At 44.2% G+C, this 23,479-nt stretch overlaps 1 protein-coding gene across 1 annotated transcript in view; it reads right to left on the bottom strand.

Annotated features, from left to right (window-relative positions):
* The window catches only part of ETHE1 (ETHE1 persulfide dioxygenase), a 249,102-nt gene that overhangs the window by 43,788 nt on the left and 181,835 nt on the right, over positions 1–23,479 (bottom strand). Inside the window, exons 9-10 of the mRNA XM_044080537.1 lie at positions 19,344–19,433; positions 11,018–11,134 (exon numbers count right to left, since the gene is read on the bottom strand). Coding sequence (XP_043936472.1) covers positions 11,018–11,134; positions 19,344–19,433 — 207 coding nt within the window. The remainder of the gene's footprint in view (positions 1–11,017; positions 11,135–19,343; positions 19,434–23,479) is intronic.

Genomic DNA, 23,479 nt, shown 5'->3' with positions numbered 1-23,479 from the left:
CAAGATTTCATTAAACAACCTAGTTAAAAACTCCACTGTCATTTCACCTAAACACCTCCATGATTCCACAGGTATGTCATCTGGACCAACAGCCTTTCCATTCTTCATCCTCTTCATAGCTGTCCTTTACTTCCTCCTTGCTAATCCACTGCACTTCATGATTCTCTATCTGCACATCATCCAACCTTCTCTCCCTCTCATTCTCTTTATTCATCAGCCCCTCAAAGTACTCTTTCCATCTGCTCAACACACTCTCCTCGCTTGTGAGTATGTTTTCCTCATTATTCTTTATCACCTTTACCTGCTGCGCATCTTTCCTAGCTCGGTCTCTCTGTCTAGCCAATCGGTACAAGGTCCTTTTCTCCCCCCTTAGTGTCCAGCCTTTCATACAACTCTTCATACGCCTTATCCTTAGCCTTCACCACCTCTCTTTGCCATGCACCTCATCTCCTTATACTAGTCTACTTTCTTCATCTCTCTGGCAATCCCACTTCACCAACCTCTTTCTCTGTATACTCTCCTGTACTTCTTCATTCCACTACCAGGTCTCCTTGTCCTCCTTCCTCTTTCCAGATGTCACACCAAGCACCTTTCTAGCTATCTCCCTTACTAGCATTGCTGTAGTTACCCAGCTATTCGGTAACTCTTCACTGCCACCCAGTGCCTGTCTTAACTCTTCCCTGAACTCCACCTCACAATTACCCTTTTTCAATTTCCACCATTTGATCTTTGGTGCTGCCCTCACACTCTTCCTCTTCTTGATCACCAATGTCATCCTACAAACCACCATCCTATTTATTTTATTTCCAGTTTGATTACCGGGGAAGTCCACTGGGCCCAGAGAGCCCATTTTCAGTGGAGGTCCAGGGAGAAAAGCTCCATGAAACAGATTACAGTAAAGATAGCAGTCCAATAAAAGTAAGGTACAACTACAAATACATATCAAATACAAAGTGTTAGCAATACTGCCCATAGTGGAAAAATATTGTGCAGATACATTTTAACAAATTCACACAGTTAAAGTCAAAGTCAAAAGCTATTTACAATATTTAACGTGTGGGAATTAGCTATAGAAGGTTATAGCCAGCTATAAGGTGCTTAGGAACTCAGGAGGATACCCTCCCAAGGGCTTTTGTTAAAGAGTTCTGGGTAGGGAGAACGCCGTTACATTTCCATTTGGAGAAGAGGTAGGTGTAAAGCTGTGTCTTAAGGGGTCTTCAGTTAAGTTAATGCTGAATGCTTCATGTTAGTACCCTCATGTTACAACCAAAGTGTTATATGCTTTTCTTATAACAGGGTGATACATGTGCACTTGCAATATACCAAAATTATTTAAATGAAAAAGAACCAAAAAGTACAGTTTTGTACCTACCATAAATGTAGATGTCCGATAGACATGCAACTGCAGTCATAACGTGTGGGTTGTCCTGCCTCAGGCAGCCCTCGGTCGGCCGGATTCCAAAGTCTGGGTCTGACGTCGGCTGATGTCGCATTTCTCTCCGACGTCAGAGCGGCTGGAGTACATAAGCATCAGCCGACGCCATTTTCTTCAGTGTTTCTTGCCCCAGATGCCAGGTGCCCTCCAAGGAAGGCTGTAATCAAATTGGAAGACAAAAACAGGATTCCAAACAAATAAATGAGCAATAAAACAAATACACCATAACAGATATCCCCAGCTAAGAGTAACAGGGATAGGAGTGGACCCTAGGCATAGAGGGGTATGGAGGGAGGGAAAATCTGACTGCAGTTGCATGTCTATCGGACATCTACATTTATGGTAGGTACAAAACTGTACTATGTCCTTCAAGAATGCAACTGCAGTCATAACATGGGTAGAATACCATAGCTTAGCTGGGGGAGGAGGAATGCTCTAGGAAAGAGATAGTGTGGCAATCAAACCCTGCAGGACTGCCGAAGCAAAGCCTGCTCTGGATCTGGAATATAGAGGGAGATTGTAGTGTTTGGAGAATGTATGCACGGAGCTCCATGTAGCAGCTTCTAGAATGTCCTTGGTAGGCACCCCTCTTAAAAATGCTGTAGAGGTGGCCGTAGCTCTGGTGGAATGTGGTCTGACATTGGCTGGAACAGTCTTTCCATGAAAGGAATAACAGAATCTGATGCAATGTCCAATCCGTTTAGAAGTAGTCTGTTTTGAAATTGCTTTTCCTTGGACTGCAGGGGCGTAAGCTACAAAAAGTTGTTCAGACTTCCTACTGGCCTTGGTTCTGTCCAGGTAGTATCGAAGTTGTCTGTGAATGTCCAAGGTATGCAAAAGTCTTTCCCCCCTATTCTCAGGATTGGGGAAGAAAGCAGGTAGATGAATGGCTTGATTTAGAGAAACCCTAGATACCACCTTTGGCATAAATGTAGGGTTGGTCCTTAATGAAACCCTGTCTCTGTGGAAAATAATAAAGGGTGGTATTGCCATTAGGGCCTGTAGCTCCGAAACCCTTCTTGCTGAAGTAATTGCCAACAGGAAAGCTGTCTTCCATGAGAGAAATTGCAAGTCAACTGAAGCTGCTGGCTCAAAAGGAGGTAGAGTCAGTTTTTCTAAGACAAAATTGAGGTCCCAGCTGGCACTGGGGCCTTTCTTGGTGGCTTAATGTTCTTGATTCCCCTGAGGAATTGTCTTAGTAAGGGGTGAGAGAAAACAGGAGGATCAGTGTTGTATCTAGCTGAAATAGCAGATGCATGTATCTTTATGGAAGAATATGAGAGGCCGTTCTTTAACATATCTGCCAAATATTCCAAGATAAGTGGGATGTTCGGCAATGATGCATCGTGTCCCTTGCTGGTATTCCAATTGCTGAATCTTTTCCACTTTGCTAAATAAACCTTTCTGGTGGATGGTCTTCGAGCCTCTGTTAGTATCCGCTGAACTTCCTTGGAGAGATAAGCTGAAGTTATTTATGGGATCTCCCAGGCTGTTAGCTGCAGTGTCTGAAGATTTGGATGCAGTGTTTCGAAATTGTGTTGAGTCAAAAGTAGAGGCCACTGAGGGAGGGCCCACCTCCTGGTGTGACATATGCTCCGTAGTAGTGGGTACCAGTGTTGTCTTGGCCAATCCGGGGCTATTATGATTCCCTTGGGCTTCTCTGCTTTGATCTTTAGTAATACTGAGGTCATCAGTGGCAGAGGTGGGAATGCATAGATTGCTAGAGAGTTCCAGTTGAATGAGAGGACATCTATTTTCCAAGCTTTTGGATGGTATGTCCTTGTGCAAAATTTTGGTAGAAGATTGTTGAGGTGAGAGGCAAATAGGTCCACTTCTGGCTTGCCCCATGTCGAATTGAGTTGTCTGAAGGCCTTCGGATGTAACCTCCACTCGTGTGGATCTGTGAAATTCCTGCTTAGGCTGTCCGCCAACACATTGTCTTTTCCTGGAACAAACTGGGATTGTAGTTGGATGTTTAGGCTCAGTGATTTCTCCCAAAGCTGCATTGTCAGTCTGCAAAGGGGGTAAGAGTGGGTGCCCCCCTGCTTGTTTATGTACCACATCACAGTGGTGTTCATAGGTTCATAGGTTTATACTAGGCTATCTGCCCTAAGGCATTTATAAGCCTAGCCCAAATTTTTGTGGCTTACGCCACCCCTTATATGAAAAAATACTGTGCCCATTAGTTTGTTGTGCCTCTGTCCAGCAGTGACACAGAGATGATTCCCGGGGTAAACCTACGATCTCCCATCCACAGGTCTAGATTTCTCTTGAACAGAGTCAGCGAGGTGCTCTGCCTCACATGGACCGGGATTTTATTCCACAGCATAGGGAGTCTCTGAGTGATAAATCTATCCCTCCAGCACGTCCTATTTATATCCGTGCTAAGGTTTAAGTTGCTTGCTCTAGTGGTTTTGGTGGATTTGGATTTTTGAGGTGGAGCATGTCCATTAATTCGGGTTGGACATGGCCTTGTATGTCAGGCACATGTCACCTCTGAGCAGACGGTATGCGACTGAATAGAGCTGGAGTTTCTTCAATCTGGCAGCATATGACAGATTTTGGAGTCCTTTATCCTTTTGGTGAGGAACTTTTGGGGTCTCTCCAATTGCTGCAGATGTCAGGTGAGATACATCCCGAATGGGGCTGTACTCGATCATTGGTCTGATAAGTGAAGAGTACAGGGGAACAATGACCTCACTAGATCTGGATGTGAATCCCTTCATGATCAGGTGGGCAATGTAGAAGGTCTTTCTAACCACTTTAGCAACGTGAGTGTCAAAAGAAAGGCCACTGTCAACCTGGGTCCCCAGGTCCCTGATAACCTCTTCTGTGCTTAGTGGATTGCCACCTATATGGTAGCTTGGGGTTACCTTGTTTTTCCCGAAGGGTATGACACTACATTTTTTGACGTTTAACTTCAGGCCATGGCTCTGGCACCAGCTATCTGTTTCCGTGAGTCCCTTCTGAAGGGACGTCTGTCCGTATCATTAAATGGCCTTGCTGGAGTTGGTATTGAAAAGCCTTGATGGCATGCATTACTGCCAGCATTTCCTTTTGGTTTATATGCAGATGTGTTTCCTTTGGAGACCATTGTCCTTGTATACACCTGCCTTCCATGTGCGCCCCCCATCCAAGGTCTGAGGCGTCTGTAGTCATGGTCTGTGTTATCTGTGGTTTTTTGAATGACATACCTGTGTTTTCCTGGCTCACCTTGGCCCACCATAGGAATTCCTTTTGTAGGCATGTAATGAGTGGTATGATCGTCTCCAAGTTGTTGCTGTGCTGAGACCAAATGCTTTTTAGGTACCATTGAAGCTTTCTCATGTGTAGTTTTGCTAATGGAACCAGTAGAATGCAGGATGCCATGTAACCCAGGGCCTGTAGGAATCTCCTTGCAGTCATCTGGGTGAGTTTTGCTAAACCTTTGAAGTAATGAGTTAACTTCTCTTGCTTGTCTTCTGTCAGGTACGCCATCTGAGAGGCTGTGTCTAGTTTGGCTCCTAAGAAGATTATTTGCTGGGATGGCTGCAGTCTTGACTTTTGGAAGTTGACTGTGTATCCCAGAGCTTGAAGTAATCGTATGACATAATCCAGGTTTTTTGTCAACATCAATTTGTCATCCGCTTGTATGAGGCAGTCGTCCAGGTACGGGTAAATTTGTATACCCTGGAGCCTGCAATGAGCAATTACTGAAGCCAGGCATTTTGTAAATACTCTGGCAGTAGATAAGCCAAATGGCAATGCTGAGAATTGATAATGCTCTGGCCCTGCAAGAAATCTGAGGTATCTTCTGCAGCTGTGTCTGATAGGGACATGCAGGTATGCCTCCTTGAGGTCCAGAGTAATCAGCCACGACTCCTTGCCCAACATGGGAAGGAGTTGCTGGAGAGTCAGCATTTTGAACTTTGGTACTATGAGAAAAGTGTTTAATGCGGACAAGTCCAGTATTGGTCTCCATTGAGATTCTTTTCTTGGAACAAGGGACAGTCTTGAGTAAAACCCCTGTTCTTGTTCTTGTTGTGGAACTCTTTCTATTGCTTTCATTCGAGTCAGCAGAGTGATTTGCTTGATAGCCTCTGCCCTTTGATTTTGTGGTAGGTTTGGCATGCCTTGTTTTCTTGGTAAGGTATGAAAATGGAACTTGTACCCTCGGTCTATAATGTCCAAAATCCATTTGTCCTTTGTCAGTCTGTGCCAGTTTTCTGCAAACAGAGATAATTTCCTGCCCAAGGGAGCTTCTAGTTGTTCCCTGGTAGGCGGTAGTAGAGGAAAGTCATTGAGTTTGTGGTTGTTGGGCAGGTGAAACCCCTGCGTCACTTATTTGATTTCCTGGCTGCCATTGTCGTCCCCTGTAAGGGCCTCTGTATTGGCCTCTTCCTCGGCCACGTCTGTTCTTACCCCTTTGAAACTTTTCTGGATTGGGAAAGGACCAGTTTTTTGAAGGCCAATTCCTACTGAATCTGGGGGGTTGAACCTGGAGGAAATCACAGTCAGAACTGATTTTGCTTTTTCTTCGATGGTCTTTAACACATCCTTAGCATTTGCACCAAAAAGCTTGTTCTTTTCCAAAGGTGCATCCAGAAGTTTTGCTTTTACATGATCTGGCAGAGGTTGATCTTTTAACCAAGCATGCCTACGAATCACTGCCCCTGTCATAGCTGCCCTACATGAAGCTTCCAGTGCATCATATCCACACTGCAGGAAGTGATTGCTTACTTGCTGAGTGTTATGTACAGCTTCCTGCAAGGTCTTCCTGTCTAAAGGATCAGGAGAAGCTAATGTTTTTTGTAAATCTTCTAAGAGATAATCCTGATATTGTAACATATGAAAAAGGCAATTTAAAGCTCTCATAGATAAGGTAGTGGATGTGTAAACCTTTTTGCCCCATCTCTCTAATGACCTTGCTTCCCTGTTGGAGGGCAAAGGATTTTTAGAGGTGGATTCTGAAACTCCTTTAGGGCCCTGTGAAATAGTTTCCAAATCAGCAGAATGGGCCCTGAATAAATGGGAATGAGTTTCTGGGACCCTGTAATACCTGTCTGGCTTGGCTGGAGCAGGAGGAAGAGAATCAGGGGTAGCACTAGAGTCAGAATACAAATCATCCAGAACATCAAGTACAGGAGGAATAGCTAAGGGCCTGTGCTGAGGCTTCTTAAGGAAAGTCCTAAGGCGTTTCCTAGAATCAGAATATTCCTGACCCTGCCACTTGAAATGTTCCCTCATGGTGTGCAGAACTTCCCCAAAAGAAATATCCTCAGGAGGGGAGGCCGAAGGGATGGAATCCTCTGCATCCAAGTCCTCATAGGTCTGGAAGAGCTCTTCCTGGCTATCAGAGTGAACAGAGCCCTCAGAGTCTTCATCTGAAGGAGTAGGGTCAGAGGGTTCAACCTGGGGCCTTTTATCAGGAGGCTGGGATGCTCTCTCAGGAAGGGCCTGTGAACCTCTAATCATGGAAATTAAATCAGCAGCCATGGACATAATTTGTGTCTCCGGAGTCGGCTGAGGTAAGGATTTAGGAGTAATATGCTTTGTTTTGCTGGCTGCCTTAGCCCTAGTGTAGGCCTTAATAGACATGGCCATAGGAGGCCTGGCAGCTCCACGTGCAGGAGTGACCTTGTCTACAGCAATGGTCTCGGGCATTTCCTTGGTTTCGGTATCCGGAGGAAAATCTATAACTGGCGTTGGAGTAATGTCTGGAATTGGAGTCGTCGGTAATGCGGTGTCTTCGGTTCGAAGCGGTGGAGAGACCGTCTCAGAGGGAACCGGAGCACTCGCGCTAGGTTTTGGCGTGGAGTCAGTGGTAGACGCGGGCCGAGGATGTCGGTCCCGGTCTTTTCGCTTTTTGGGAGTTTGCGATGTCGGAAGATCCAACGGCATGGTGTAAGCGAATTTATCGCCGAAAAAATCTTCAGCGAACTCCGCCCGGCGCCTGAGAGTGCGCTTGTTGAAGCGAGCACAGGCTACACAGGCCGAGACGTTGTGGTCTGGGCCGAAGCAAGGGAGGCAGTAAGAGTGGAAATCCTTATGCGTTATTTGTTTACCACAAAAAAGACAATTGTTAACTTTTTCAGTAATTTCTGACATCGGCTGAGGCAAGAAAAGGTCCCCAACGGGGTACTTAGCTTTTTTGATGACTTCGGTATCGTAGAATACAGGAGCTGACCGACCGGCACTTGCGAACTGCTTCTGCTTCGGGCACCTCGCGGCAAGAAAGACTTTGAAGAAAATGGCGTCGGCTGATGCTTATGTACCCCAGCCGCTCTGACGTCGGAGAGAAATGCGACATCAGCCGACGTCTGACCCAGACTTTGGAATCCGGCCGACCGAGGGCTGCCTGAGGCAGGACAACCCACATGTTATGACTGCAGTTGCATTCTTGAAGGACATCCAGACATGTACCCACATCCAGACATGTACCCACAGCTTCCAAGTAAACTTCTGGAATAATGCTTTTCAGCTACGAGATATATTCCTGTCTGAAAAGAATTCTTGCAGCAGCAACTGTCCAGACAAGATGAGCTGAATGCACTTAAGATGGTGAAGGCTTTCACCCAACGGATACACAAAGCTCAGATATTGCCTAGTCATTCAGTATTCTAGGGCAATACACCATCTGAAGAGTCCGACCTCTTTAATGAAAACAGTGGAATCCCTAAGCAAAGACTTGCATATTACAAACTTTGCATCTAGGTCAATAAAATTGCTGATGTCAGATGCTTCATTTGTTACGGCCTTCCGCTTTAACAGTTGGAGGTGGGAAGCAAATTAAAAAAACACAGATACTCACAAGACTAGCATAATGAGTGAGAAATGGCAATTGACCTTTAATGTAGTACATGACAGTTGAAAGTTCAAACCTCCGAGAGGAAATACCAGCTGGATAAAGTAGTCATACAAACATTCTGATGATAGTGATAAAGAACAAGAAGAAAGCTGTGACCAAGACCAATAAATATGTTAGGATGCCTCTTCAAAGATGAGAAGACTGACTGAAGAAGTGTTTGGGGAGATATGCTACCAGTCTACAAATCTTTCATAACACTACAAGTAGGTAACTGCAAAACAGTTTTGACACAGTTCAAAAGAGAAAGAAAATGAAGATAATAATTCAGAAACTTCTTAGAAAGGCACAGAACAAAAGCTGTGACCAGGGCCAATAAACAAGTCAAAAGACTTTAAGACAGCATTAGGAGAAGAGATTCTATGCGTCTTACCGGGGGATACTCCTATGTGATTTTTGAAAAAAAAGTGTGCATTAACACTCCCACACAGTCCTATTTTCTAATTTCTACTGTTGGAGATCAGACTGGCTACTTAGTGTAACAATGAAAAAAAATTACCTTCCTCCAACTGTACTAATAAAGCAGCGATTTTACTTTTGCCACTCCTACTAGTGAGTGATTAGTGCAACAAGCAGCTGTGCAGATCCCTCTGGCGCGTTAGAAATTGTGCAACAGATTCACATGTTGTCTAATGCACGATGTACATACCAGGCAAGAATACAAGGAACATGGTCAAAACTTCAAGAATTTTAACGTGCATTTATGTGCACAGATAGTAATTTAAGTGATACATAGTTTAAATGGATTAAAGAGGTCCTGTAACTACCTTCTTGTCTACATTGGGGTGCATTAAATATCAAACTCCACTGTTAACACCAAGCATCTTTAGTGGCTGCAGAACCATCCTTGTGGATGATCACTTCATGGGCTCATAATAACCAGAACCATAAAGAACCAAATAAGTGTTTTTGCCTTTTGATAACCAGCACAATAAGAGAGTTTCAAATTCCCAGAAAGAGCCTGGGTAGGGCAGAGATGAAAGAATTAGAATTATGTTCTACAGCCAGTATATGGTACATTAAAAACATCACACAAAACGAAAACAAAAGGAAAGTGTACTTTGTTCTGTAACTTCTCAAACTAGAAGAAGCAACGCAACTTTGTTTCTTTATGGTAAAAGCCTGTATAGTCGTTAGAGTGATATGCTACGGCTGAAGCACTGTTGTGCTACTCACATTTTACCTTGCATGTGCAAACCCAGCTTTGTCCTACCAAGAGGAAGCACAAGAACTTTGTCCAAGACAGGTCTGTCATAATGGTGGTTTTTTTGAACCGTGTAATTCTAGATAACGTGTACCCAAGTTTAATGTCTAAACTACCGAACCAGCAATTGCATACAAAGTTATTGCTGTATGAGCAGTGTGCCTTGGACTCAAAAATGCAGTTACTGTACATAAAGGTCCTAAAATGTATATAGCTGGTAAAATGCTTTCAAACAAAATGAGAAACACTATAATCCTTCAGCAATCAAAATAATCAATTGCCTGCTACAACTAAGATACGTATGGATTTGTTAAATCTATTATCAAGCAGAGAAGATGAAATCTAGATATAGAAACAGTTAAATATAATGACTAAGAAAGCACTGGTTTTATGTGCAGGAATTCACCTACTCTGGTGATAGAGGACACAATACCAATATTTATGTCAATACAAGGTCAGTTAATATCAGACTTAAATCTGTATGCACAATCCAAATCCTTTCCACACTTAGGGAAGCAGGTAGAAGACATTCAGCTATCTATTCAATTTTCCTGGAGATTTATAAACTTTGTTTACCTGCTTTAATGCTTTGGAAAATGAGATTTAAAGAATGCGTTAGCTAAACATTAAAACATGTCAGAATTAAAAAAAAAAAAAAAAAAACTAAACAAAATCCTATATTGGAAAAGGTAGATATTTCCTAAGGAAATTTTGTGGCAATTAAAATCCAAATCATTCACAGCATCTGGTTTAAATGAAACTGTTTACACTCCTAAGCTTCAATGCATTAGATAAACAATGAATGCAACACTATTTTACACGGACATAAAGAATGTTAAGTATAAATGAACCCCATTCAAATCATGATGCGAGTTTCCCAGCTAAAGTTGTTAGTAAATCATTAGTAAGTGATCTACTTTATACCTCAATGGACATACTAAATTGGTGGTAGGTGTGAGTGTGCATGCGAGTTTGTGGAATGAAAGCACATCCGCGGCAAGGTTAGCCACCCTACCATGTGAACCTTGGCTCTAGACGACTGTCACTGCTGAATTGACACCGCGACTCAATGTGCAAAAATGAGAAAAGAGGTGGATGGATGGAGGTAGGTAACTTTTTACTATTTTAAAAATCTGCAAGTGACTTTTTGCCTCTGCATTGGTTGGATGCTGTCACATGATGTTTTAACACTGTTTTTGATGCGGTTTTTTTTTTTTTTAGTCATTCATTCATTTTGGGCTCTGATGAAGTCCTACTTGTAAAAAGAAAGAATGTGCTTAACCTCATTACTTAATTCACTTTGATTAAACAGTTGATATACGTACTCTCCAACTTTTGTTTCCTTAATCTGTGCTTACATATGTACACTTTTTCTGAGGTTCTGTGCAAGTTTACATCCATTTGTAATAACACATTTATTATGATTTACTGCTGTGGACAACCACAGGACAAGTCCAACGGTTAAAGCTCACCTTTGGGAAAATCGTGATAAGTTGAATCTAACACTCTGTTTAGGTACATTTATGTGACTTACCAATTTGTTTAGGTCTGGGAAGGTTGAGGTTGTTCATGATGCTTTCAAACTCCTCCAGAGTCTTGGTCAGTCGAGGGTTCAAGCTCTTCTCCTCCTCCACTGTTGTCACAGTCTGGCCTAAGAAAATGAAATAAAAAACATCAAACTGAACAGTACTAACCCACAAAGTCTAATTCTGCAGAGTGACTATTATGGTACATTAGTGGTGAAGGGAATTTTTACCATATTAGTGCATGTTAACAGTATACACCAACTACCCTCAAAGATATCCTTCGTTCAAACAGTACAACTATATAAACAAAATAGCAGCCCCAGAAACACAATGGAATACTGCTGTTATAAGGAATGGAATAGTTCAGGCTATACAGAAGTTTAAACTGATCAGAGCAACAGAAACAAATAAGCTGTGTCAAGAGTATCATTAGAAGAACTGCGCTGGGTCACACAGAGGGAGTGCTTCACAGTGCACTAATCACCTAGTCAGCAAACTGAAATGGACAAACAGCTCTCCAGCTACCTGGTTCTAGTTCCACACTTGAGCTTCTGGTGCTGTAGACAGATGTTCAACCACTGCACCACTGTGGTGGATATGAAACATCACCCAGCTCACCTAAATGCAGATCTTTATGCCACAACAGTTCAGCAAAAACAGAATGACTTTCATCTTTCACAAAAATCAGAAAAATGTTCCTGTGAATTAGTAGAGAAGCAGTGCTGTTGTGTCCAGCCTTTCATTCCCACATAATATCAGTTAGGCAAGATACTCTATCCTTTTTTCAAATTATCAGGAAAATGATGCACAGAAGTTCAGGCCCACTGTTATGACAAAAAGCCTCTGATGCAAACACTTATTCATTCATTACTACTGAGGCAGCAGTCCAAAAGATGCAAGATCGCATCTCGAAAATACCATCAAATGAGTTAAAAATCAGCTAGCAGTGGAATGCCAGGTTAGTCAAAACAAAATATGATGACTAACTGAAGGTTGAACAAAACAAGAGTGAATGGTATAAACACATGGAACATTTTTTGAATGGTAGCAATAACAGTATCTGAACTCTAGATTTACTGTTTGCATCAATTTATTCATATGTACACATTCAGTCAGCATCTGTACTTCATTGCAATTTCCATACTAGATGGAGCATCCAGTTGAATTATGAAAATCACTGACAAACAAATCTGAATGAGCATTTCAAGCAAGAATCTATGTGAAAATGCTTCAATACAGAATGTTATTCTGCAGAGTGGCCACCCAGTGGCGTGAATGTTGGCTCAGGATGACTGCTACTGTTAAAGTGATACCCTGTCTCCATGAGCAAAACTGGCAAAAAGGAGTGATGGATGGATCCAATTCAGACCACTAAACGATATTTGTGGCTCTGACAACCACTGATGGTATTAATATTGTAAATAATGTATACATTACATTTGTTCAGATGAAGCAACTGACATTTTCCATATAATGTGAATAATTAGAAGTTATGTACTCACCATGACGTTCCATCTGAGTAGGTGACTTCATTTGGATGCAACCTGTGGGTATCGGATCCGACCTCGAATCCGAGCTGGCATTTCAAAAGCTTAGGCTCCGAGCTCCTAGCTCCTCCCTCTACCCATAATCCCCTGCCAAGCCCTAACTGACCTCAGATTGAGTTTGCCTATATAATACTAGAATAAAAGTATCTAAACAGATGAATAAACTCTTATTGCATAAAGGTCAGGGGGATGGAGGGGGGGATGGTTGCATCCAAATGAAGTCACCTACTCAGATGAAACGTTATGGTGAGTACATAACTTCTAAATCTGAAGTAGGCAGACTTCATTTGTCTGCAACCTGTGGGACAGAGTCCCCAACTACCTAAATCTTGGGCGGCCGTCATGGAAGGATGTTCCGGAGCACCGCTGAGCCAAAGGATGCTCTTCCCCTGGAAACAACATCCACCTTATAATGAGAAATGAAGGTATGAGACGAGGCCCAAGTGGCTGCCGCGCAGATATCATCCAATGGCACTCGGGACTTAAACGCGGCTGACGTGGAAACTGCCCTAGTAGAGTGAGCAGTAACCCTCTGATGAGCAGGCCTACCTGAAGTGTCATAAGCCTGCAGAATACAATTAGCAATCCATCTCGACAGTGTGACTTTGGAAACTGCTTTGCCCATAGCAAATTTAGCAAAAGAAATGAACAGTTGATCTGATCGTCTATGACCAACCGTTCTGTGAATGTAAAAGCGCAATTGTCTATGAACATCTAAAGAATGCAGCTTATATTCTCCTTTGTTTTTATAGTTGGGGAAAAACACAGGTAAGTTGATTGATTGATTAATATTAGATTCCGAAGAAACTTTTGGAAGAAAAGATGGATTGGTCCTGAGGCACACCCTATCGGGAAAAAAGGAGAGGTAAGGCGGTTTGACGCATAGAGCCTGAAGTTCCGACACTCTTCTGGCTGATGTGATGGCTACCAAGAAAGCAGTCTTCCAGGAAAGGTACTTTAGATCTGCAGAAGCTGCAGGCTCAAAGGGGGGAGCAGTAAGGGCCTGTAGAACTAAAGATAGGTCCCAAGGTGGTACAGCTTCTTTGACCGGTGGCCTCAACAGAAAAACTCCTTTAAGAAAGGTCTTGCAAAGTTTCGCAGTCATGAGGGGAGCTGACTCATGACCCATATGATAAATGGGAAATCACTGCCATTTGTACCTTTACCGTGGAAGAACTAGCCCCTTGATGAAAGAGGTCTGTTAAGAAGTCCAGTACCGCAGACATAGGTGCCGAAAAAGGATCAACATTTTTCTGGACCGCCCAAATAGAAAACCTTTTCCATTTGCTCCGATAAACCTTCCTAGTGGAAGGTTTATGAGCCGCCACTAAAATGGCCTTGACAGGTGACGAGATACCGGGAGTCCTAATCAAGGATGGAACTGGAGCAGCCAGGCTGCCAATTTCAGGGTGTGTAGATTCGGGACCGGGAGTCCTAGAGGATGGGAGATGAGATCTGGGATCGGATCCAGAATCCAGGGCGGATTCACTTTGTGAGACCATACATAAGGGAACCAGGGCTGAAGAGGCCAGAACGGGGCAATGAGAATCATTCTGCTCCCCAAACTGTTGGCTTTCTGCAAGAGCCTCTGCATCAGATGTAGTGGAGGATAGGCATAAAGGAGACCAAGCATGCACCAGAGCGTCTCTCGGGGATTCCCCAGGTGGGGGAAGTAGAGCGAAGAAACTGTCGCATTTGGCGTTGAGTGAGAAGCAAAAAGATCGCAACAGGGTTGCCCCCAGACAGCAAAAATCTTCTTCGCTACCAGAGGATTGAGAGACCATTCGTGCGGGGAAAGAATGGTGCGACTGAGCTTGTCCGCAAGGATGTTGGATTTTCCCGGAATGTGCGTTGCTACAAGAAAGCGTTTGGTGGAAATTGCCCATTCCCAGACTCTCATGGCCTCTCGAAAAAGGGGATAGGACCTGGTTCCTCCCTGCGTGTTAATGTACCAGACTACCGACATGTTGTCTGTATGGATCGCAATAGTCCCCGTAGGAAGAAGGCTGTGAAGTGCTTGCAACGCTAGGAGCACCGCCCTCATCTCCAGGACATTTATATGCAACGAGGTCTCTGAGGTGTTCCACGTGCCTTGGACAATCTTGCCCGCAGAATGCCCCCCCCACCCGAGGCGAGAAGCGTCCGTAGTCACCGTGGCTCGGGGGAATGTTGCACAAAAGGGTCTCCCTGCTAGAGGCTCCGGAGACTGGAGCCACCAAAACAGGGAGTCCTTGCATGCCTTGCTGACCGCTATCGGGCTGTTGAGAGAGGAGTATAGCGGGGACCACTGGACCTGTAGGGTCCATTGAAGAACCCGCATGTGTAAGCGAGCATGAAGAAGAAGTGGAATAGCTGCTGCCATTGAACCCAGGGCCCTCAGGACCGAAGCCACCGTCGGAAACGGTTGTAGGACTGCTGTGATATGACACCTCAGGCTGGACAGCCTGTCTGGGGTGAGGAAGGCCCGCATTGATCTTGTGTCCAACCTTCCTCCTATGAAATCTATAAGTTGTGTGGGGTGCAGTAAAGATTTTTCCCAGTTTATGGTGATGCCCAGCCTTGGGGCTATAAGAAGGAAATAGTCCCTGGCTGAGCACAGTAGATGCCTTGATGATGCCGTCAGGAGTCAGTCGTCCAGGTACGGAAAGACCTGTAATCCCTGGAGTCTCAGGTGGGCCGCTACTACTGCTAGTACCTTGGTGAACACCCTGGGGGCAGAGGTGAGACCGAAGGGGAGGACCCTGAACTAGTAGTGGCTGGCTCCCAGCCGGAAGCGAAGGAACCTCCTGGACCGTCTGTCCATCCGAATGTGGTAGTACGCGTCCTTGAGGTCGATAGAGCACATCCAATCATTCTCCCGCAAGAGGGGGAGTATAGATTGTAGGGTGGCCATCCGGAACTTTTGCTTGGTTACTGACAGGTTCAGCAGGGAAAGGTCTAAGATCGGTCTTAAGTCCCCCCGTTTTCTTTGGCACCAAGAAGAACCTGGAGTAAAACCCTGATCCTGTCTGATCTCGCGAGATGCGCTGGATGGCTCTTTTTTCTAGCAGCTGCCCGATTTCGACAGCTGCTGCCTCCCTTTGGTCGGGTGGTACATCGGGGAGGCTGCGGGATCTGGGGATTTTGCTCAGGGGAATGGTATAACCTCTGGATATCACATGAAGCACCCAACGGTCTGATGTGATTGACTCCCAAGAAGTCAGGTGCCTCGAAAAACGCCCCCCGACTGCCTCCAGAGACGGACAGCCGGGCAACCCTTCAGGGCTGTTGCGTGGGTCTGTCAGAGAAAGGTTCTCTGGACCCAAAGTTCCTAGGAGCCCCTCTGCCTCTAGGACGGCGACCTCCCTGTCCTCCTCTGCCACGGAAGGACTGGTTATCCGGAGCAGGTTGGGACTGCTGCGACTTCCGGAACCACATCTTCTTCTGTCCCTTTTGGTTCTTCGAGAAGGACCTCTGGGGAGCTGAGAAGCGGACTCCGACGGCAGACAGCATCTTCCCGTCCTTCTCGCTCTGGACTAACGTTTCGCGAACAGTTTTGCCAAACAAGGCAGAACCATCAAAGGGGGCATTCGCGAAGGTCGCTGCGAAATCACAGTGGCGGAGCCAGGCCCGACGCCTCATGACTAGGCCCGCTCCGCTAGCTCTAGCGGCTCCCTCGGTAGCGTGAGAAAGTAGCCGCATAGAAGTATTGGAAACTGCTCTAAGAGTGGCCATACGGGTGGAGTACACTTGTTTGTCCTCACCCGACATGGACTCTGGGGGGGATGCAGCGTACTCTTTAATCAGGTCCCGCTGCATCCTGATAACATGTGCCATGTAGTTCAGCGCTCTCAAAGAGAAGGTTGCTGAACTAAAAACTCGCTTCCCAATGCGATCCATCGAGCGGGACTCTTTGCCCAGAGGATGCATAGAGGGACTCTCCTGTGCTAACTCCCTCTTCGTGGCTGCAGCCATCATCATGGCATCTACCGGGGGGCCCTTGCTCCAGTGAGTGCGGTCCGCCGGGGGGCTCAGGATACGGTCCGGACGCATGGGTACAGGCTCAACGGTGTCCGGATCCTTCCATGCTCTGGTGGATATAAGGTCCACCAGAGGATCGGCAGGAGGGGACACCCAAGAGGTAGATGGACCCACCTCGAATGCCTCCAAGAACACAGACTCATCTGAGGAGGCCTTGGGGGCAGACCCCCGATCCTTAACATCTCCATAATGTCTCCAAAGGAGACGTCTTCCGGGGGTGATCTTGGGGAGCCCTCCCCTTCATCCAAGTCTGTGTCTTGTAATGGACTCTGGGAGTCCATGTGCCTCCTTTGCACTTACGCTTCAGAGGCACTTCCTCAGGGGGACTGTCCGAGGAGTCCTGTTCAGCAGCTAGATGTTCCAAGGGAACTACTTGGGACATCGAGGCGGGCTGTCCCTGGGACCGGCTGATGGGAGCCTGGCCCAGCTGCAAGGGAGTGCGGGGTAGAGCCGTGGCAGGGACCGGGGTCCGGTAGTCCTCAACAGCCCTTTCCACTACGTCGAAGGCCGAGGGGAGCCAGCTTCTCTAAGCCCGAGCCGACCCCACTCGGATCCGACGCACGGACCGGAGTCGGAGCCGAAACCGTCGGATCCGAGAGACTGGTGTGCTCCTACCTAGACGGAGCCGAAGACACACCAGCTCCCTCGGATCAGAGGCTCGGCCCTCGGCTCCGAGAGGTTGGGTCCGAAGTACCCGAAGCACTAGGGATGGGTCGGATCCGAGGAGCGCCAACCTATTGGATCCGACCCACCCCCGGATCCAACTCTGCCCGGCACCGACAGCTCCGAACCCGGGGTGTGGGTCGGAGAAGGAGCCAAGGGGGCGAAAAAAGGGGTCGAAGCCCCTCCCGGATTGGGGGGGGCTAAGAGCACTCCCATTTGCATCTGGGCCTGGATGAAACGCCTCATCATCCGGTCCATGTCTGCTTCGCTCATTGAAAAGGTGGATCTAGATGAGGCCACCGAAGCGGACCTAGAGAGCCGCCTCGGGGACCTCACTGAAGGGCTAGCCTCCTCCTCCTCCTCGGGCCCAGAAGAGAAACGAGGGGAGTGGAGCCGAGGAGGAGGAGATCTAGAAGACACAGGGGAGGCCCGTTTAGACGGAGGAGCCGAACTTGAGGTCTCGGCTCTCCGTTTGTGGTGCCTCTCCTTGTGTCTCTCCTTCTCTTTCTCCCTTGTAGTCTCCCTCTCCTCCGGCTTTTTGGTGGGAGGTTGAGTCCCTGCCGGGGGAGGGGAGACCGCAGCACCCACTGAAGGCTGCTGGCTAGTAGGGGCAGAGGCCGGAGCCGCATCTGGAGGGAGAAGTCCCGCCAGAACAAGCTTCGACCTCCGCTCCCTTAAAGCTCGGGGGTTGAACCCTGCACATATGGTACAACCAGATGACAGGTGTTCAACCCCAAGATGACGAAAGTGCGGCCATCTGCTGGGGACAGCTTATGGCCACACTCGGTACATTTAGAAAACACTGCCTTATGGGCTTCTGACATCCTAAGCCCAAACAGGCCTAAAACACACAGTACAAACAAACAAACTACGCAAAACCCGTGAAAAAAAAATAACAAGATAGAGAGAGGAAAGCCCAACACATACACTCTAACTAAATATTAAAAGTTTAAAGTTTTTAAAATTTTTTAGTCAAAACTCTTATCTTTAACCAGGAGCTCGAGGAGTCCGTTGCAACTTGAAAAGCGGCAAATGAAATCTGAGGTCAGTTAGGGCTTGGCAGGGGATTATGGGTAGAGGGAGGAGCTAGGAGCTCGGAGCCTAAGCTTTTGAAATGCCGGCTCGGATCCGAGGTCGGATCTGATACCCACAGGTTGCAGACAAATGAAGTCTGCCTACTTCAGATTATTGCCTTTCACTTAGCCAACACAGTGCATAATACTAACCATTTAACTGTTGTACATGTACAGAATCAAGATCAAACTGCTAACTAAGATCTTTATGGTGAATTTAATTATAAGATCTCCCCATAAGGACAGCTGGTACTGAAGGATGGGAAACGATAACCCCCCCCCCACCAGGTTTAGCATCTATGTACCTTATGGATAGGGGCAAGTATATTTGTCAACATATCATTGTTCTGCCCACTTTTGTGTAATGCATAAAGAAACTATTAAGGCTAATAACCACCATGGGAATACAAGTTTAGGCTTAACATCTTCACAGATGAGTAGCCTAGTAAGTACCAAAGAACCTAAAAATGACAGAACATGCATCAAGATTAATTTTCTGGACAAAGAAGTAAAAACACTAATGCTGACATTACTGACCAACTGGAATCTTCAGTAATTTACAGAAAAATCAATACGAGGCAAAATCATAGACATTCTGCTAAATTCTGGACAGCTGAGAGGGTATGTTTCTGTGCCAACAGCAACAATACAAACAAAAATAAATATGGGAAAAGCCTATCAGCTTGGAAAATTCACTTGCATGCATCCAGCTCCATCCAGCTCCTTATCTTATACTACATTCCTGAATATGGAGTGGGGTTCCAACATCCCACCATAAAACTAAAGCTCCAGAAGAAAACAAAACAACTGACAAGATATGGCAAGACAGAAAATACTCCACATAACTCTGAAGCAATTTGCCCAGTGTTGCTTCAGCTGTGACTGAAAAGATTCCAGACTAGTTAACCTACCTTGTTACCAAAATACCCAAACAAACCTCATTAAGCGAACTACACACTTCACTCACAGCTGCCCTACTAAATTTGTCTCTCATATGTTCTACTTTATGTTCACGCCCAAGTAATTCTTACCTGTATAATCATGACCAGGGTATAGCAGACAGGAATTGGGAAGGGTAAATATCTTCTTATGGACTGACTGGTACAGGGTCTTTGGGCAGCCTGCAATAGAAAGATCAATAATGAGAAACCTCTACATTTACAAAAAAATATATGAGTTTCTTGAGCTGCTGTGTCAGTTACTGAAATTAAGTCTTGCAAAATGAAGGTTTTAAACTCATTACAGCAAGAAAGCCAACCTGTTGAAGCTATAGCAAATTCCAATATAAATAAAGTCAGGGTATGAAGATGGCAGCAGGGTACAAAATCACACACAACCGATAGACACAGTCAGCTTAAACTTCAAAATTAATTACTGTACTGCCTCCACTACTAGCAATGATCTCATGTGCAACTGTCCTCAGTTCACAGCAGGATCTGGACCAACACAGACATTAAAGCTTCCAGTTAATCACAACTGGCAGAATCACTGCAAGAGGAACTTGACATGCTCAGAACCCACGATTAAAGAGATGCAACATTTATTTCGAACTGCAGAAAGTACAGTTGTGTACACTTACCATAAATGTAGATGTTAGAGTGTCTTCACTGTTGCAGTCATTACATTTGGGTAATCTGCTGGCAGGTTGCCCTCAGCTGGCCTGATTAACAAAGTCTTGGGTCCTGCGTCGGCTTTTGTCCCTTCTTCCATGACGTCAGGGGGTATAAAACATGCAGCCGATGCCATTACATCAGTTTTTCTTGCCCAGATGTCAGGTGTCAGGTGCCCCCCAAATGGGAAGCCAAATATTTAAGTAATTAAAAACACACACACAAAAATATATATACCTACAAACAAAAGCAAATACACCAAAAAGGCTTTGAAGCATAGTAAAGGAAAGAAGAGATATAGTAAGAGAAAAAACAGGGGGTCAGAGGGAGGGTAACCAGGACTGCAACAGTGAATACACTCGAATATCTACATTTATGGTAAGTGTACATAACTGTACTATGTTCTTCGTGTTTCACTGTTGCAGTCATTACATTTGAGTAGATTCCCAAAGCTATGGTTGGGAGGATGGATTTAAACAGCATTAGGACCAGCTATAAGGCCCTGCAGGACAGCAGAGGCAAAGCCAGCTCTGGATTTAGAGAAGAAAGGTAAATGGTAATGCCTGGTGAACGTATGAACTGAGCTCCAGGTAGCAGCTTCTAGAATGTCTCTGGTAGGAACACCTCTGAGAAAGGCTGTAGAAGTTGATGCAGCCTGGCGGAATGAGATCTGATCCCCTGGGGGATAGTTTTACCATGGTGCATATAGCAGAAACGAATACAATGGCTTATCTATTTGGAAATAGTCTGCTTTGAAATAGCCTTTCCTTCTACCCCTGCAGCAAATGCCACCAGTAGTTGTTCAGATTTTCTTTGAGATTTTGTCCTGTTTAAGTAAAATCTAAGTTGTCTGTTTACATCACAAGCAAAAACAAACTAAAAATCCACGAAAACAGGTAGAGGGAAGCAAGGCAGCAAACACCAACAGATGAAAGTTAATCTTCTTTAATACAGATAAAATGTGAAGCGCTTTTCGTTTGATACTGTGCTCAAACTTCTTCAGACAAACTGATTACACAAATCACAAGTATATATACCAATTAGGTGAGCTGCTCACACAAGCACTACATCAATTAAGCAATTAAAAACTGCACCAAGGTAATAAAGCATTTAAAGGCATATAAAACAAAACTGCCTAAATGCTCTTAATACAGGTTTGTACTTAAAACCACCTTCAACTATTGCAAAATAAAATAAAATAAAAATATAACCGTCCAACATGTTGATTAAATAACCTACTCAGGAGATATATATATATATATATATATATATATATCAACTAATGTATACTACAAAAAAATAAAAAATGTAGAATATAAAAAATGTGAAAAGTATATATGTATATATATGCGCATCTTATCTTGATAAACTTTTAAGTTTTAAAACACTGACAATAGAACAGCATGCATTAAGTCCAGGGGTATTATACACATTTAATCTAACTTGCCACATAAGTTCTAATTCTTCCAGTTTTAATGGAGTAGGGCCTCCCCTAGGATCTTCGTGAATCTGATCTATTATCATAAATTTAAATTTGTGGACCGGGTTGAGACTGACATGCTTAGCCAGAGCATTGTCAAGTTTATTCTTCCGAATTGCATAAATATGTTCATGCAAACGGTCACGGAGACGTCCCTCTGTTTTCCCTATGTAGAACGATAAACAATTCTGGCATTGTGCTAGATAAACTATCATTTTAGAATTGCAATTCACTCGACATTTCAAAAAGTATTGATGGTTGTGAATAATGAATCTATTAGATTCACTAACATACTGGCAGTAGTTACAAGACTGACACGAACATACCCGGCGTTTTTGGGTATGTGCGTTGGCGTTGCTCGAGAAGGGAATTTTAATTTTTTCCCTTCTATACGTGACCACTGGTCTATCGCCAACTTTATTGAAAATACTGAAATCACTTTTAAAGATAGCCCAATTTTTACATAAAATTTCATAACAAGACTTACTATTAATACTGAAAGTAGTGATAAATGATGGAACATGACCCGTAGGATCACATGATGTATTAATGTCATCTATTGAAACATTAACTGCACTATTATGCTGTACCACTTCTACGTTCGTAGAATTAATATTTAATAAAGGTTTAACTGCCTATTCCGTTTGGACCCCACTTCTTCTAGAAGTTAATCAGATTCTCAGGATAGCCTCAGTGGATGAACATATTTTTTAATAAACGACATTCTTCAATGAACTCGGCATCAAGAGTTGACATGTGGGCTGCCCTGACTAACTGGCCCTTAACTACAGCTCGCTTCTGGTGCGGAGGATGACAGCTACAATAATGCAAAAACGCATTAGAATATGTGCTTTTTTTATGTATCTTAGCTGTATACCTCTGAAGTGAAGAATTTTTAGTTAATAAAATGTCAAGGTACACTATAGAATCCATACTAAAAGAAGATGTAAACTTTAGGAAGTCTGTGGTGCTGAAACTGAAATATAGTATCACAGGGTTCAGTCTCTGTGGCGCTACCGGTAGCTGTTTCACAGTCGCAGTCTGTTGTGCCCGCAGCTGTACCATCAGCGTGTCCACAGACTCAACCTGCGGTGCTTATAGCACCGAAAGACTTCTCTAATTCACCATACATTTTGAAATGGGTGACTGACAATTTTTCTTTTACTCCGCATGTTGGTCCAACAGTTCAGGTTACACCTGAAATTGAGAGTTCTGACATTTCTATCACTTGACAATCATTTAGTCAAATTGAAGAAGATCCAGCTGGAAATTTCTTATTTCCAGGAATGTCTCGCCCTCGCTACTAGTGCAGTTAATGTTTCAATAGATGACATTAATACATCATGTGATCCTACGGGTCATGTTCCATCATTTATCACTACTTTCAGCATTAATAGAAAGTCTTATGAAATTTTATGTAAAAATTGGGCTATCTTTAAAAGTGATTTCAATATTTTCAATAAAGTTGGCGACAGACCAGTGGTCACGTATAAAAGGGCAAAAAATGTAAAGTCCCTTCTCGAGCAACGCCAATGCACATACCCAAAAACACCGGGTATGTTAAAGTGTCAGTCTTGTAACTACTGCCAATATGTTAGTGAATCTAATAGATTCATTATTCACAACCATCAATACTTTTTGAAATGTCGAGTGAATTGCAATTTTAAAATGATAGTTTATCTAGCACAATGCCAGAATTGTTTATCGTTCTACATTGGGAAAATGGAGAGATGTCTCCGTGACAGTTTGTATGAACATATTTATGCAATTCGGAAGAATAAACTCGACAATGCTCTGGCTAAGCATGTCAGTCTCAACCTGGACCACAAATTTAAATTTATGATAATAGATCAGATTCACGAAGATCCTAGGGGAGGCCCTACTCCATTAAAACTGGAAGAATTAGAACTTATTTGGCAAGTTAGATTAAATGCGTATAATACCCCTGGACTTAATGAATGCTGTTCTATTGTCAGTGTTTTAAAACTTAAAAGTTCATCAAGATAAGATGCATATATATACATATACTTTTCACATTTTTTATAGTATATATTTTTTTGTAGTATACATTAGTTGA

The sequence above is a fragment of the Protopterus annectens genome, chromosome 8.part0, assembly GCF_019279795.1.
Source record: "Protopterus annectens isolate FY-2018-M chromosome 8.part0, PAN1.0, whole genome shotgun sequence".
In the NCBI taxonomy this organism is placed as follows: Eukaryota; Metazoa; Chordata; order Ceratodontiformes; family Protopteridae; genus Protopterus; species Protopterus annectens.
The sequence above is the reverse complement of the archived record's forward strand: the minus strand, read 5'-3'. Positions and strand labels throughout refer to the sequence as shown.